Source organism: Dendrobates tinctorius, unplaced genomic scaffold (assembly GCF_039654945.1).
Source record: "Dendrobates tinctorius isolate UK_male_01 unplaced genomic scaffold, ASM3965494v1 ptg000044l, whole genome shotgun sequence".
Lineage (NCBI taxonomy): Eukaryota > Metazoa > Chordata > Amphibia > Anura > Dendrobatidae > Dendrobates > Dendrobates tinctorius.
In genome coordinates this window covers 1,875,893-1,894,188 of record NW_027361712.1, presented here as the reverse complement: position 1 = coordinate 1,894,188, position 18,296 = coordinate 1,875,893, and the positions used below count along the sequence as shown (strand labels likewise).

General features: G+C 42.0%; 1 protein-coding gene across 1 annotated transcript in view; it reads left to right on the top strand.

Moving 5' to 3' along the window:
- LOC141089190 (uncharacterized) overlaps positions 1-17,900 on the top strand; it is a 127,446-nt gene extending 109,546 nt beyond the window's left edge. Inside the window, exons 4-5 of the mRNA XM_073575525.1 lie at positions 2,152-2,266; positions 17,660-17,900. Coding sequence (XP_073431626.1) covers positions 2,152-2,266; positions 17,660-17,900 — 356 coding nt within the window. The remainder of the gene's footprint in view (positions 1-2,151; positions 2,267-17,659) is intronic.
- The last annotated feature ends 396 nt before the right edge of the window (positions 17,901-18,296 follow it).

Genomic DNA, 18,296 nt, shown 5'->3' with positions numbered 1-18,296 from the left:
ACACTGAGGAACCTCGACAGTAAGGGGAAGAGTAGGGGAAGAGTAGAGGAAGAGGAACCAACTAAAAGTACAGTGAAGGATCAATCAAAGAGCTAGGATGACAACTAAGAGAGAGCATTATCCTTGAACTCGATAGCACTGAGTATAGTGAGGAGGAACTGGTGATCCACAGTGCTGATTGCTGCAGAGAAATCAAGGAGAATCAGCAGGGAGTAGTGACCATTATTAGATTTTGCTGCTAATAGATCATTAGAGACTTTAGTAAAGCCCCCGTTACACATAACGATGTCCCAGCGATCCCACCAATGATCCGAAATGATGCGATCGCTGGGACATCGTTAGATAGCCCCAGTGATCAGGACCAGTGACGCTGGTTTCTAATGTAAACGTCGGGTATCCAGGAGCCGTGGCTCCTGGATACCCGATGTTTACATTAGAAACCAGCGTCCAGCGTTGCTGATAGCTCGTCTCTCGCTGCCACACGCAACGATGCGTGCTGGCCAGCAGGAGACCAGCAATCAAAAAACGGCCCTGGCCGCTCGAGCACAATCAGCGATAACCGGCAGGGGGGCTGGTCGCTGATCCACGTCACACACAGTGATCTCGCTGGCGAGATCGCTGATGTGTCACAAAATCAGCGATCTCGCTAGCTAGCAGTTCCAGTAGAATGTAAGGCTGTGTGCACACGCTGCGGATTCCGCTGCGGTTTTGGCCGCTGCGGACACGCAGCAGTTTTAGCTGCGGTGTACAGTACCATTCATTTGAATGGGAAAAAAAAAAACGCTGTGCCGACGCTGCGGAAAAAAACGTGCGGATTTGCTGCGGTTTTGAATCCGCAGAAAGAATTGCATGTCAATTCTTTCTGCGGAAACCGCTGCGGGTTCCTATCTCCACCATTGTGGAGATAGTGAATCCGCAGGACCAAACCGCAGGCAAAACCGCAGATAATCCGCAGGTCTTTGGACCTGCGGATTATCTGCGGTTTTTGCAAAATCCGTGCGGATTAATCCGCAGCGGATTCCGCAGCGTGTGCACGTACCCTTAGGAGTCAAAATCAGATTGTAAAGGGTTGAGAATAGAGTTATCTGATAGCAGATTAGACAGCAATGGACAAACCATTGTGGACCAAACATTCCAGGAGGTTACAAATGAAAGAGAGATTAGAGACAGGTTCATATTTAGCAGCACAGTTCTGGTTGAGGGCTGGTTTTTTAAGTAATGCATGTATGATTGTATGTTTGTAGGTCGAGCGAAACACAACACATGTGAGAAAGACATTAAATATTTTAGTTAGGTAAGTGATGACAGCTGACGAAAGGGATCGAAAGAGATGTAATGGAATGAGCTCACTCATGCAGGTATTAGGGCAAGAAGATGCAAAGAGCCTGTTAATTTCTTCCATGATTGGTTCAAAGACAGAAAGTGAGCTAGAAATAGTGTGGGAAGGAGGAGAATGAATAAAATTAGGAGACTGCAAGAAAATTTCCTGTCAGACATGGTAATTTTTTTTAAATAATTGGCCAGATTATTAGCGCTGTGGTCGGTTGTGGGGTCTGCATCACGGATTGATGGGCGAATGAAAAGTTTCAAAGGGTCATTTAGAATCATTGGATAGTGATATGATGAGTGTGTTGAAGTAGGCTTGTTTGAAGGGATGAAGGGCAGAGTTGCATGTTTTAAGCATAAACTTATAATGGATGAAATGTTCGGCCAGTCTTTTCTGGGTTCTAGTTATGACTAAGTACAATGTGGCAAATGCACTCTGTTATAATCATTGTTATCAGGCTCATTGATCCTTCTCTAATTCACTATGCTAGAAATCCTCTACCCTTTATAGCCTGTATGGCTCCAAACATCCACTCATAAATCGCCACTTAACAGTAACATAAATAATTAAAGGAAACCATGTAATACCCCAGGCTGGAGCTCACCAGTGTCCACAGAAGTACTAATCTCTAGTAGTTGTCCTTTAATCCTTGGATAAACAAAACTGTCTTCTCTGAACAAACACTTCTAACAGGCAGCTAATTTTACAGCTTTACAAGACAATAAATGTAAGCCTTTAAAGATTCTTTGGTGACTAGGGACAGAACAAGATTTATCTATGGGCAAAGATGCTAAGTGTATCCCTCAATTTTCTTTTTACTCCAGGCAGCAAACTCAGCAAAAATTGTTGCATGAATGGAGGAACGTGCGTTTTAGGAAGTTTTTGTATCTGTCCCATGTATTTCACTGGGAGATACTGTGAAGATGATGAAAGGAAGAGGTAAGACTTCTATATCCACAGGATATATACCATGTACTGTATATGTATATTATACAATTTGTCCACTCTATAAAGTGCTGCAGAATATGTTGGCGCTATAGAAATAAAATTATTATTATTATTTTATTTTTTTCTTCCTATTAATATCAGTTCCTGAGATGTCCTCCTCAGCTATTATCTATTCTAATTCTCAGTTATTTTTGCTTCTAAGAAAGCCTGCTGACAACTATGTTGGCCACTATTAGAATTCTCACACACTTTGTCTAAACGCTGTGTCTAACATCATGTCCTCACTATATCTGAAACTGAACCTGTCAAAAACTGAACTCCTTGTTTCCTCCCTCTACTAATGTACCTATACCCGACATTGCCATTTCCGTGTGTGGTTCCACTATTAATCCCCAGCAACATGCCCGCTGTCTTGGGGTCATACTTGACTCCGAACTTTCATTTGCCCTCCACATCCGATCACTGGCTCGCTCTTGTTATCTGCACCTCAAAAACATTTCTAGAATTCGACCTTTTCTTACTTTTGATTCCGCAAAAACTCTTACTGTTTCTCTTATTCATTCTCGTCTGGACTATTGCAACTCTCTTCTAATCGGTCACCCTCTTACCAAACTCTCCCCCCTCCAATCTGTCTTGAATGCTGCAGCCAGGATCATATTCCTCGACAATTCTTACACCGATGCCTCTACCTTGTGCCAGTCATTACAATGGCTACCCATCCACTCAAGAATCCAGTAAAAACTTGTTACTCTCACCCACAAAGATCTCCATGGCTCAGCACAACCCTACATCTCCTCCCTTGTTTCAGTATACCACCCTACCCGTGTCCTCCATTCTGTTGATGACCTGAGGTTATTATCCTCAATAATCTGAACCTCCCACTCCCGTCTCCAAGACTATACACGTGCTGTGCCATTTCTTTGGAATGCACTTCCCAGGTCAATACGATTAGTCCCCAATCCCCACAATTTTAAGCGTTCCCTGAAAACTCATTTATTCAGACTGGCCTATCTCCTCAACACATTAACCTAACTATCCCTGTGTGGCACAGCCAAAAGTTTTACCATAACCAGGTTCCCCGCATCATGTTCCCACATGCTTTATGCATCTATTAGCCCTCTGTGTCTGTACTGTTACACACTTAACATTATGGCTGGTCCAAACAATCAGGGCAACTGTTACCACCCACCTTTCGTGTCTACCTCTTTCCTCATAGACTGTAAGCTTGCGAGCAGGGCCCTCATTCCTCTTGGTATCTGTTATGATCTATGTGACTATTATGCTGTAATGTCTATTGTCTGTACAACTCCCCTCTGAAATGTAAAGTGCTGCGGAATATGTTGGCGCTATAGAAATAAAATGTATTATTATTATTATTATTACTTTAAGTCTTACTTACTTTTTCTCCTTTATTTTATTTTAAAGAGATCAATTTGCATGATTCCCCCTTGAACTATTTATGTGTACATGTAGCTCATTTAAAGACAAGTCCAGTCCAGCAAGAAAATTGCATGGACCGATCTTTCCTCCGTTACTCTGAAACCAGTGATTAAATTGATGTGCAAATTAATTTTGTAGATCTGAAGACTCTGTCTTTCCGGCTCTATTCTGCACCCAGCGCCACTTCCTCTTGCTTGATTGACAACCTCTGTACAGTGAGACTTTAGGCAAAGGAGTCATCAATCATCTAGAAGGAGGTAGCACTGGGTGGGGAATAAAGCCAGAGTGACTGAGGATTCAGATCTACAAATAGCTCTTAAGCTGGAGACGAAATGATCTCTAAAAATGTTTTACATTTCAAAAATTGCAAAATATAAAGCGCGTCAGGGCTAAACCAACTTTTGAAATTCACAGCTTGTAAACGCTTTTTTTGGTCAGCCAAGTGTCTTTCAATTCTTATTTGAGGGATTTTCATTCATTCTTCCTTGGAAAATTCTTTCCTTTTGTGATTCTTGTATCATCTTGCATGCACTGCTATTTTGATGTCTAGATACAATTTTCAATGATATTCAGGACAGGGGACTGTGAGGGCCATTGTAAAATCTTAAGCTTGCGCTTTTTGAGGTAGTCTATTGTGGATTTTAACGTGTGTTTAGGATTATTGTGTATTTGTTGAAGCCATGCTCTTTTCAATTTCAGCTTTTTTAGGTGTTGTGTTTGCATCAAGAGTTTGATAAAATTTATTTGAATCCATTCATTCCTCTACTGGTGAAATGTTCCCCATGCCATTAGCTGCAGCACAACCCCAAAGAATGATTGATCCACCCCCATGCTTAATAGTTTGTGAGATGTTCTTTTCCTGATATTCTGTGCCTTTTTCTTCATATATAGCTTTTAATCATTGTGGCAAAAGAGTTCTATTTTAACCTCATCGATCCACAGGACTTATTTCTAAAATGCATTAGGCTTGTTAAGATTTTTTTTGCATAATTCTGATGCTGAATTTTAGCCCTCTTCGGCTGAGTGCAGACGGGGTTTTGAGCCCTGCGGATTTTTCCGTGCAGAATGGAAGAAAACCGCAGGTCAAATGACCTGCATTTTTCCTGCGGATTTCTTCCATTTTTCACGCGGTTTTCATGCGGTTTTTGTGCGGTTTTCCATTGCGGTCTTCCCCCTGCGGATTTGGTGACAGGGGAGATAGAAAACCGCACAAAAGAAGTAACATGCTGCGGATTTTGTACCGCAGGAAAACCGCGCGGAAAAATCCGCAGCGTCTGCACAGCGGTTTTTTTTTTCATTCATTTTAAAGGTACTGTACATCACAATGTGGATATGCAACATTTCTGTGCGGTAAAATCCGCTGCGGAAACGCTGCAAATCTGCATCGTGTGCACATGGCCTTCATACGTCCTTTTTTTGTGTCCACTTTTGTGGACCACAAATATGGACATACGCACACATATGTCAGTTTTTAATCAGCAGCACAGACAAAATGCATCCCTCTCACATGCACACTGATGACACATGGATAACATCTGTGTGTCATCAGCATGACTCATACCATCTCCTTGTAAGAAGCATTACAGTTTGCGCTGTTCCCGGGCACTGGCTGCTGAAGGCAGTTCTCATCATTGTCGCCCGGTCACCCACTATGTACATCTTGTGTAAAATTAAAAATTAATTAAAAAAATGGATTGTGCTTCTGTGTAAATTTCATAACCAGCAGAGGGAAAGCCCACAGCTATTGATAACAGCTCAAAGCTGCTTCCTTAGCCTTTACAGGTGAATTTACGTGGACCCCAGAAAAAAAATGATGTAGAATTCACTATAAATTCAAATCAGCAAAGACTAAACAGCTGTGGACTGATACTAATAGCCTGTTAAGAGGCCAGAGATATTCCCTCCCTCCCAGGCTGCCAACATCAGCCCTCAGCAGCCCCAGAAATGGCACATCCATAAGATTTGCCAAACCTGGTGCTTACCTCGCTCTTCCCACTTGACCTTGACAAGTGGGAAGTGGAGTAATAGGATTGGGGTTGATGTCAGCTTCGTATTGTCAGCTGACATTAATCATCTGGGGTCTTGTAAATTCAACATTAAAGGCTAAGCAAAAAGCTGTAAGCTGTTTTTAATAGCCTGGGAACCTTTTAGGAGATTGTCAACTTTCTCAGATTATTGACATTAGTTCCCAGCCATGGGTTCTCCCTCTGCTGGCTATGAAAAATACACAGGACCCCACTCCATTATTTTTATTTAATTCTTAATTTTACACAGGATGTACACAGTGGGAGTTGAATACAACTCTTATCATTTTTTGCCTGCTCGCTCTGATCATAGGGACACCAGGTGATAATGATTAGAGCTGCCTTCAGCAGCCAGCACCTGGGATCAACGCGAACTGTACTGCTTTTCCCAGGCATTGGTATGTGTCACATGGGTGGCACATGGATGTGACACATGGAAACACGGAAAACAGACAGATACACGGATGTCACACAGATGTCACATATCTACATATGGATGGCACACAAACACGGACCATGTAGCTCACCAGTACTGATTTTTCCTGTACAGTGATCACCAGGTCGTGTTAAGGAAGTCTTATGGTGAAGTCTTTTCCATGAAGGCTATATTTATGCAGGTGTCTCTGAACATTACAAGAATGTACCACAACTTCAGAGTATGCTAAATCTTTCTGAAGGTCTGTTATAGTCAATCGGTGGTTCTGATTCACCTCCATAGCAATCCTATGAGCAGCTTTCATTGAAATTTTGCTTGGTCTTCCAGATCTTATCTTGACCTCCACTGTTCCTGTTAACTGACATTTCTTAATTACATATTAAATGAGGAAAGGGCAACTTGAAAACACTTTGCTATCTTCTTATAGCTTTCTCCTGCTTTGTAGGTCTCCAACATTTTCATTTTCAGAGTGCTAGGCAGCTGCGTAGAAGAATCCATGCGTTGGAAGACTAAGACTAAGTGTAACATGAAATGATGATGGGAAGGGAGCCCAACACTAGGGAAAAGGGGAGTGGGGACCCATAGGCAGAGCTAAAGTCACCCTGTCTGCCCTAAACATCTCTATATAGGTTCTGCACCTATTGCCAAGCAGGAACCTTATTCCTCCCGGATGTTGGCAATAATCCCTGCTTAGGGATGGGGTGAGCACTAGTCAATCCCCAGTACAACTAAAGACAGCTAGGATAGACAAACAAGGGGAACACTTATCTTGAGTAGAATCAGAGAGATAAAACAGATGTCCTGCAATAGCACCAAAGAGGAAGGTTGCCAACTGCTATGGCTCCAAGCCTCAACAGGGGGAAATGGAAATATCACCAGTGATTCCCAGAAGTAGACAGGAAGTCTATAAACACCCAGGTCCAGGTGTATCAATTAGAGTCAGGGGGAGGTTGCCACTGGACCCAAAATGTTATTTATTTATTTTACTGATTTATATAGCGCCATTAATTCCACAGCACTTTACAGACATTATTAAAATTCAGAAAAACTAGGAAGGCATCTGCAAAGCTAACCTCAGAGACCTTCTGCAGCCAGATGCTGTGCCACTGTCTGTAGCCGCTGACACAACCGTGACACCATGGCGGAGGTTTTTGGCAAAAGGTTGGAGTAGGCTTAAAAGCTGTGAAATTTGCATCACCTGGCCTTTCCTAAGGATTATAGTGAACAAACCCTAACCCTAACAGGCTAATTAAGATAAGAAATCTTGGTCAAAGTTATTGAGAATGCAAATAGTCAAGGGTGTCTAAGCTTTTGCATTGGCCCATTTTACTCTTTGTAATTTTAACCTCTTCAAAAAACCAAGAGAGCAAAAGGAATTTGACCCTAAAAATTAACTTTTATTCCAATATTAAAAACCTGGATAGTACCAATATAGGGAGCAGGGTACATAATATTTTGAACATACAAATTGTGCAATATATCAGGGCACTACACTCGCCCTAATAAGCCCTAGTGCGTCCCTTCCTTGCCGCGGAGGTTGGCACCCTAATATATGCGATATGGCTCCCCCGCTCAACGTCGGTGACCCTAATAGCACCCTGTACAACCCTAGTCGACGAAGAGGATACACAAAAAACACAAACACACACAAATCCCGAAAAAAATGACCCCTAGTGGAGAGACCATGTACTGTCTCTAGGAGTACACCTAATCTTAACACAGAGTGGAGGGTATATATCCACCCTAATATCTCGTAGTAAAAAATGCTTATGGTTGCAGCTCAATTAGAACCTTATCTCGTAGGAAAAAATGCCAAATGCTGCATAGATGACAGAATGTAGCTTTCTAAAAAAGCGTTTACACATAGCAATAATGCATAGATTAAATCCAACAGGAGTTCATCAGGAAAACATATTTGCTGATCTAGCGTGTCCAAGGGACATAATAGTCCTCAAAAATCACAATAGACACAATAATCTCTTTTATAAACAAGTATGGCAAAAAGCACCATTAAATTCATTCATGGGATGACCCAATTACCCAATAAACAAATTGCCATCCATCAGTCTGTCAGCATAAAAAATTAAAAAAATACTTATCAGCCATCAGATGATAACGAGCCCAGCCCGACGCATTTCCCCCTCTTAGATGTTGAGGGTTCATCAGGGGCAAAAGAGCGCAAGGGGTCTCATCACCCCAGCCGAATGATCAATGCAGTGTGCGGCGTCAGAAATTGAACCCCAAAAGTTGTTGTCCAATTTGTCCTGAGTACGCTGACGCCCCATATGTGGGAGAAAACTACTGTATGGGCACACGTCGGGGCTCGGAAGGGAAGTAGTGATGTTTTGGAATGCAGACTTTGATGGAATGGTCTGCGGGTGTCATGTTGCCTTTGGAGAGCCCCTAATGTACCTAAACAGTGGAAACCCCCACAAATGACACCATTTTGTAAACTAGACCCCCCCAAGGAACTTATCTAGATGTGTGGTGAGCACGTTGAACCCCCAAGTGCTTCACAGAAGTTCATAACGCCCGGGCGTGAAAATAAAAAATTCGTATTTTTTCCACAAACATGATCTTTTAGTCACCATTTTTTTATTTTCCCAAGGGTACCAGGAGAAATTGGACCCCAAAAGTTGTTGTCCAATTTGTCCTGACTATGCTGATACCCCATATGTGGGAGAAAACTACTGTATGGGCACACGTCGGGGCTCGGAAGGGAAGTAGTGACGTTTTGGAATGCAGACTTTGATGGAATGGTCTGCGGGTGTCATGTTGCCTTTGGAGAGCCCCTAATGTACCTAAACAGTGGAAACCCCCCACAAATGACCCCATTTTCGAAACTAGACCCCCAAAGAAATTTATCAAGATGTGTGGTGAGCACTTTGAACCCCCAAGTGCTTCACAGAAGTTTATAAAAAATCATATTTTTTCCACAAACATGATCTTTTAGTCCCCAATTTTTTTTATTTTCCCTAGGGTAACAGGAGAAATTAGACCCCAATAGTTGTTGTCCAATTTGTCCTGAGTACGCTGATGCCCCATATGTGGGAGAAAACTACTGTATGGACACACGTCGGGGCTCGGAAGGGAAGTAGTCACGTTTTGGAATGCAGACTTTGAGGGAATGTTCTGCGGGTGTCACGTTGCCTTTGGAGAGCCCCTAATGTACCTAAACAGTGGAAACCCCCCCACAAATGACCCCATTATGGAATCGAGACCCCCTAAGGAACTTATCTAGATGTGTGGTGAGCACTTTGAACCCCCAAGGGCTTCACAGAAGTTTATAATGCCCGGGCATGAAAATCAAAAAATCGTATTTTTTCCACAAACATGATCAATTAGTCCCCAATTTTTTCATTTTCCCAAGGGTAACAGGAGAAATTGGACCCCCAAAGTTGTTGTCCAATTTGTCATGAGTACGCTGACACCCCATATGTGGGAGAAAACTACTGTATGGATACACGTCGGGGCTCGGAAGGGGAGTAGTGACGTTTTGGAATGCAGACTTTGATGGAATGGTCTGCGGGTGTCATGTGCGTTTGGAGAGCCCCTGATGTACCTAAACTATTGAAACTCCCCACAAGTGACCCCATTTTGGACACTAGACCCCCCACGGAACTTATCTAGATGTGTGGTGAGCACTTTGAACCCCCAAGTGCTTCACAGAAGTTTATAACGCTCGGACGTGAAAATAAAAAAATCATTTTTTTCCACAAAAATGATATTTTTGCCCCCAATTTTTTATTTTCCTAAGGGTAACAGGAGAAATTGGACCACAAAAATTGTTTTGCAATTTGTCCTGAGTAGGCTGATACCCTACATGTGGGGGTAAAACACTGTTTGGGCGCATGGCAGAGCTTGGAAGGGAAGGAGCACCATTTGACTTTTTCAACTCAGAATTGGCTGGAATTGAGATCAGACGCCATGTTGCATTTGGAGAGCCCCTGATGTGCCCAAACAGTGGAAACCCCCAATTCTAACTCCAACCCGAACCCCTACACACCCCTAACCCTAACCCTAACCCTAGCCCTAACCCTAGCCCTAACCCTAACCCTAGCCCTAACCCTAACCCTAGCCCTAACCCTAACCCTAACCCTAGCCCTAACCCTAACCCTAGCCCTAACCCTAACCCTAATGGAAAAATGGAAATAAATACATTTTTTTTATTTTATTACTTTTCCATAACTAAGGGGGTGATAACGGGGGGTTTGATTTACTATTTATGGCGGTTTTTATATTTGGCAGCTGTCGCACGCTAAAAGACGCTTTTTATTGTAAAAATAGTTTTTGCATCACCACATATTGAGAGCTATAATTTTTCCATATTTTAACCCACCGAGTCATGTGAGGTCTTATTTTTTGCGGGACGAGTTGACGTTTTTATTGGTACAATTTTCGGGCACGTGACATTTTTTGATCGCTTTTTATTCTGATTTTTGGGACGCAGAATGAACAAAAACCAGCGTTTCATGAATTTCTTTTGGGGGGGTGAGCTTACACCGTTCCGCGTGCGGTAAAATTGATAAAGCGGTTTTATTCTTCGGGTTAGTACGGTTACAGCGATACCTCATTTAGGTCGTTTTTTTATGTTTTGTCGGTTTTATGCAATGAAAACTATTTTATATAAAAAATAATTATTTTTGCATCGCTTTATTCTGCGAGCTATAACTTTTTTATTTTTTCGCTGATGATGCTGTGTTGCAGCTCGTTTTTTGCGGGACAAGATGATGTTTTCAGTGGTACCATGGATATTTATATGCATCTTTTTGATCGCGCGTTATTACACTTTTGTTTGGCGGTTTGATAATAAATCATTATTTTTTGCTTCGTTTTTTATTTTTATTTTTTAAGGGGTTCGCTAAAGGGGTTAACTAATGGGACAGTTTTAGAGGGCGGGTCGTTACGGACGCGGCGATACCTAATATGTGTACTTTTATTGTTTTTTTTTTATTTCCAATAAATGGATTTATTTGGGGGAATATTTTTTTTTTTTTCTAATTTATTTGGCGATTTTTTTTAAATTATTTTAACACTTTTTTTTTTTACTTTATTAAATAGTCCCAGGTGGGACTTCACTGTCACAGCAATCTGTCACAGGCAGTGCAGAAGGCTTCCTCATGCCTGCGCTTTGCAGGCACTGAGGAAGCCAGCTTCCTGCAGGCCCCCGAAGGCCCCGTCGCCATCTTGGATTCGGGGGCCTGCAGGAAAGAAGCCCCCCGCAGCAGCGCTGCACATTGCGCTGCCGTGGGGGGCTCAGGGAAGCACGGAGGGAGCCCCCTCCCTGCCGATGCTTCCCTTTAACCCCTGGTACACCGCGATCATGTTTGATCGGGGTGTGCAAGGGGTTAACGTGTCGGGGGCGGTCCGTGACCGCCCCTGACACATTGTGCCGGGTGTCAGCTGTGATAATCAGCTGACACCCGGCCGTGATCATCGGCGCTCACCACGTGGGCGCCGCTGATCGTGGTAGACGTACTATCCCGTCCATGGGCATAGGGGCCCGGGTCCCATGGACGGGATAGTACTTCTGATGTCAGGAAGGGGTTAAAAATGTAAAAATTAACCATATATATATTTTTTTTGGCCTAAAAAAAAAAAGAAAATGTGTCCTCTTTAACTTCTGGCCTTTTAGAGGTCATTTCATCTTCAACTTGCTTAACTGTTCACAATAACAGCAATTTTGACAAACTTTTACATGTCACTGAACATGCTCATATAAAGAGTTTAGGGGGAATCCATTACATTAAAGTATTTATTAGTTATTTATGACTCTAATCAAAATAATGCAGATAAATCATAGTAATAATGCTAAATTTCAAATGTAAAATTAATATCCTGAAGTTCAAATTTCAGATGTGGCTGCAGTTAACATCAAAATTTCTGGGATACCAGTAGATATGAAATGGAAAATGATTTTCCTGTTCAGACTCCCCATGAGTGTCTGATGTGTGCCACCGGACTCGCCCCGATAGATGATGTCAGTGAACAGAATGATCAGATAGTTTTAATTCAAACACCCAACTCTATTGTTAATGGGGGTTGTATGGGGTAGAATCTCACCACCAGAGCTGTTTGGCATTAACTTTCTTCACTCTCCTCATTGAGAAGGTATCAACGTTTGCCCATGTATGAGGGGAATTGGGAGATATAATTGTCATCTATCGTATAAGTATGAACAGCATTAGACAGCTGTCTCTCCAGGAAGGACTAATATAAGGTAACTTTAACTACATAATGTGTCAAATATCATGATAAGGCAAACTTTAATTCAACATTGTCTATGAAATGTGATGTCAAGTCAAAGTTCGTTTTATCATTTTTACTTATACCTGCATGGCGCGAAGTAAAACGCTGAATATGTAGATACATCTTAGTGTCTGATGATGAAAGTCTAGCTACACCGCTAACTGCATCCAGTTTTGGGAACTTTTTTAGTACAGTTTTATATTAATATTTATGGGGCATTAATAATGTCTGGTTACCTCATTTTGCTGCTATACTTACTGTACCCTTTTAAAATATTTTTGCTCCTGGCATTCTTATTCCATTCTGCAAGTCATTTACAATTCCTTTTTTGCTCATAGTAAAGTTGACAAATAATAATATTTAATTTATCTCCTATGTGCTCCATTTCCATTTGTAATCTACTCTATTCTGAAACAAAGCAAATTAACATTGAAACAAGTTAACATTGACATTCCTTGCACAACCTAGCTATTAGGGTAGTTTAAGCCATAGAATGTTTATTTTTTTATTCTTAATGCTGCAGTCTTTTTGTGTCAGTTTTTGATGCAATTATACCAAGAATCATGGGTAAAATTAATCAAAGGACTTATCATATGTGCACACCGAGTTTTTTGCTGAGTTTTTGGTGTGGAAACTGAAGAGAAACGCCCACGTTTTTGAACAGTTTTGAGATTTTGACTATAATCTAGAGATTTTCTGCTTCAAAAACACCTAAAAACAACTCTGTGTGAACATACCTTAAAGGGAACCTGTCATATTCCAGGGGTATGGTTACAGCCGTCGCTCACTATGTACTGAGTTGTGACTAAAGCTGCATCGGCCCACCCCTATGAAAGAAAGCCCAAGTATGCCGGGTGGAATAAAGTGCAGGCATCGGGCAGCTTCTGAACGCTATTAACCCCTTCCCGACCTTTGATGCCACATAGGCATCATGAAAAGTCGTGCCAAAACAACCCATGATGCCTATGTAGCGTCATTAATTGATTCCCCCCTGCGGGTCACGTGACCGGAGTCACTGAAAGATCACCCAACCCGCACACAGAGGACACCTTAGAGTTAACCACAGGGGGCGTGGCTTAGCCCCCACATGCCTACGATTGGCTGTTAAAAGTGAAACTGCCAATCAGAGTGATTGTAATATTTCATCAATGAAATTTGATGAAATATTACAAATCCAGCCATGGCCGATGCTGAAATAGCATCGGGCATGGCTGGAGACACTGAACCGACCCCCCCAACTGACTGACAGTGCCGATCGGCCACCGCCACCATCTGACGGTGCTGATCGGCAGCCGCTGTCAAAATCTGCTTCCCCCGCCTTCCCTCCGGTCCCCCCCACCCTCCGATCACCCCCTCTCACCCTGCACGGTGGCTCCGAAGTCCCTCTGGCCATCCCGGTTTGCCGCTATCCCGGATCATGGGAGCCGCCATCTTGGAAAATGGCGGGCACATGTGCAGTGCGCCCACCGGGAATCGGCGACGCTGCAGATTCATTCATTTATTTTGATCACTTTCTCAGTGATCAATATAAAAAAAGTAAATCAATGCCCCCCTTATCACCCCCATAGGTAGGGACATAAAATAAAGAAAATATTTTTATTTTTCCATTAGGGCTAGAGTTAGGGCTAGGGTTAGGGTTAGGTTTAGAACTAGAGTTAGGGTTGGAATTAGGGTTAGAGCTAGGGTTAGAATTAGGGTTAGGGTTGGAATTAGGGTTAGGGTTAGAAATAGGGTTAGGGTTAGAATTAGGGATAGGGTTAGAATTAGGGCTAGGGTTGGAATTATGGTTAGGGTTGGAATTAGGCTTACGGCTGGAATTAGGGTTGGGATTAGGGTTAAGGGTGGGTTGGGATTACGGTTAGGCTTGTGGTTAGGGTTAGAGTTGGGATTAGGGTTAGGGGTGTGTTGGGTTTAGGGTTGTGGTTAGGGTTATGATTAGGGTTGAGATTACGGTTAGGCGTGAATTGAGGGGTTTCCACTGTTTAGGCACATCACGGGGTCTCCAAACGAGACATGCCGCCACCATTTATTCCAGCCAATTTTGTGTTCAAAAAGTTAAACAGTGCTCCCTCCAATTCGAACCCCGACGTGCGCCCAAACAGTGGTTTACCCCACATATGGGTTATCAGCGTACTCAGTAAAAATTGCACAACAACTTTGGGGGTCTAATTTTTCCTGGTACCCTTAGGAAAATAAAAAAATGGGGGCTAAATAATTATTTTTGTGAAAAAAAAATATTTTTAACTTTCACGGCTCTGCGTTATAAACTTCTGTGAAGCACCTGGGGGTTCAAAGTGCTCACCAGACATCTAGATAAGTTCCTTGGGTGGTCTAGTTTCCAAAAAGGGGTCACTTGTGGGGGGTTTCCACTGTTTAGGTACATCAGGGGCTCTGTAAACGTAACATGGCTCCTGCAGACCATTCCATCAAGTCGGCATTTCAAAACGACACTATTTCCCTTCCGAGCCCCAATGTGTGCCCAAACACATGGTCCCCCCCACATATCGGGTACCAGCGTACTCAGGACAAACTGGACAACTACTTTTGGGGTCTAAATTTATCCAGTTACCCATGTGAAAATAAAAAATAGTGGGCTAAAAATCATTTTTTGAGGGAAAAAAACATTTTTTTTATTTTCACAGCTCTGCTTTCTAAACTTCTGTGAAGCACTTGGAGGTTAAAAGTGCTCACCACACATCTAGATTAGTTCTCTGGGTGGTCTAGTTTCCAAAATGGGGTCACTTGTGGGGGGTTTCCACTGTTTAGGTACATTAGGGGCTCTGCAAATATAACATGACACCAGCAGACCACTCCATCAAGTCGGCATTTCAAAACGTCACTACTTCCCTTCCGAGCCCCAATATGCACCCAAACAGTGGTCCCCCCCACATATGGGGTACCAGCATACTCAGGACAAACTGGACAACTTTTGGGGTCCAAATTTATCCTGTTACCCTTGTGAAAATAACAAATAATGGGCTAAAAATCAGTTTTTGACAAAAAAAAATATTTTTAATTTCACGGCTCTGCGTTATAAACTTCTGTGAAGCACCTGGGGATTCAAAGTGCTCACTATGCCTCTAGATAAGTTCCTTAGGGGGTCTAGTTTCCAAAATGGGGTCATTTGTGGGGGAGCTCCAAAGTTTAGGCACACAGGGGCTCTCCAAACACGACATGGTGTCCGCTAATGATTGGAGCTAATTTTCCAATCAAAAAGTCAAATGACGCTCCTTCCCTTCTGAGCCCTGCCGTGCGCACAAACAGTGGTTTATGACCACATATGAGATATTGGCGTGCTCAGGAGAAATTGCCCAACAAATTTTAGGATCCATTTTATCCTGTTGCCCATGTGAAAATGAAAAAACTGAGGCTAAATAAAATTTATGTGAAAAAAAGTACTTTTTTTAACACGGATCAATTTGTGAAGCACCAGGGGGTTCAAAGTGCTCACTATGCATCTAGATAAGTTCCCTGGAGGGTCTAGTTTCCAAAATGGTGTCACTTGTGGGGGAGCTCCAATGTTTAGGCGCACAGTGGCTCTCCAAACACGACATGGCAACCGCTAAATATTCAAGCATATTTTCCATTCAAAAAGTCAAATGGCACTCCTTCCCTTCTGAGCCCTGCCGTGCGCCCAAACAGTGGTTTATGACCACATATGAGGTATCGGTGTACTCAGGAGAAATTGCCCAACAAAATTTAGGATCATTTTATCCTATTACCCATGTGAAAATGAAAAAATTGATGCTAAAAGAAAATTTATGTTGGAAAAATTAAAATGTCCATTTTTTCCCTCCACGTTGCTTTAGTTCCTGTGAAGCACCTGAAGGGTTAATAATCTTGTTGAATGTAGTTTTGAGTAGCTTGTGGGGTGCAGTTTTTAGAATGGTGTCACTTTTGGGTATTTTTTGCCATATAGACCCCTCAAAGTGACTTCAAATGTGAGGTGGTCCCTAAAAAAAGTGGTTTTGTAAATTTTGTTGCAAAAATGAGAAATCGCTGGTCAAATTTTAACCCTTACAACTTCCTAACAAAAACATGTTGCTTCCAAAATTGTGCTGATGTAAAGTAGACATGTGGGAAATGTTATTTATTAACTATTTTGTGTCAGATAACGCTCTGGTTTAACAGAATAAAAATTCAAAATTTGAAAATTGCGAAATTTTCAAAATTTTTGCCAAATTTCCATTTTTTTCACAAATAAACGCAAAAATTATTGACCTAAATTTACCACTAACATGACGCGCAATATGTCACTAAAAAACATTCTCAGAATCGCTAGGATACGTTGAAGCGTTCCTGAGTTATTACCTCATAAATGGACACTGGTCAGAATTGCAAAAAATGGCCAGGTCATTAAGGTCAAAATAGGCTGGGTCATGAAGGGGTTAAACTGCAGATTAACAGCGTTTTTTTCTTTCCACATGACTGGTTCCTTTTAGGATAATTGCACACTGCATTTTTTGAGGAGTCTTTTGTAGCAAGTCTACTTAAAAAAAAAAAAGAAAAATCACTTAAAAAATGCTTGGAAGACTCTTTCTATACACTTGTATTACATAATCACATTGTTGCTAATATGGTGAGCCTTTTGAGCTTTTTTTACATATTCAAACATACCCAATGGCAAAAAAGAATGTGCATGTCACTTCTAAGAAGTCTCGCCTTATGGAATCCTCTCCAAGCTAGGCACTGTCCAATTAAAAGACTGCAAAATCGGTTTCAGGACAAAATTATTCCTAAATGCTTCAAAAAACTCTTCAAAACTACTTCAGGTAATGAAAAAACTCCAAAAATTCTTGAAAAAAAGGAGCGTTTCCTGAAGGAGTTTCCATTAGAAAACTTGTGGTTTTTGACCACCGTAAATAAACTTCTGAGTACTCACAGCCTTAGGGCTCATACTCACTTGCGAGAGACTGGCATAAGACTTGTGTGAGTCTCTCGCATGAAAACCTGGCACTGACGCCGGCACTCGGACCGGAGCGTGCAGCTACATGTATTTCCATGCATCCACACCCTCCAGTCCCAGTGCCGGCGGCAGTGCCAGGTTTTCATGCTAGAGACTCGCACGAGAATCGATCTGGACCTTCTGTAGATATGGACCTTCCAGCACCACTGATTTATTTCTCATGATATGTTATTTCTCAAAAGGTCAAGAACATTGTTCATGTGTGCATAAATGTGGGGACACCATTATATCCAAACCTCAATTTCATCAAATTATTTTATTGAATTTAGTGTTTGCCCGGGTCAAATCAAACATGGAGACTGGGTGCTGCGCGACTGCAGGCTGTGTCGCTGTACATATGGGTTACTTAGCTGCTTGAAAGAAGAATTGCAACCTGATTGTGGTAAGCTCGTATTCTGTTTTAACAAAACAAACTTGATAAAAAGTCATAGCTGTCAAGTAAATGCTGCATATTCTGATCCTGAAAATATAGAAGTGACTGCATGTAATCTCGAAACCAGGGAAAAGTAGAGGATGAGAAGTGGTTTGTTGGGTCAGACCCCTCGCATAAGTGCCAATTGCATAAGGCAAGCATGGTGGTCTCTGATGGATTGTGTCATTTTATAAGTACCTCGACCAAGAATAAATCAAGGTCAACCAGCCATTTCTTCTGCATATCTGATTGAGCAGTTGTATTTCCTTCTGAATGCTAATTCTTTAGCGTATTTTCTTAGAACGCTTTTTTATATTCTTCCTTTTTTAATCCTGTTGGAAATGTGTTATTAAATTGGCAACTGTGTGTTACTGTTCCCCTGTCAATTGGATGTATCACAGTCAGTCAGATGCATCCTCTTGACTATGGGACTGTTGACACTTTAGTCACACATTTCTAGGAGGAATATCAGAGGAACAGTATGTTTCAACTCA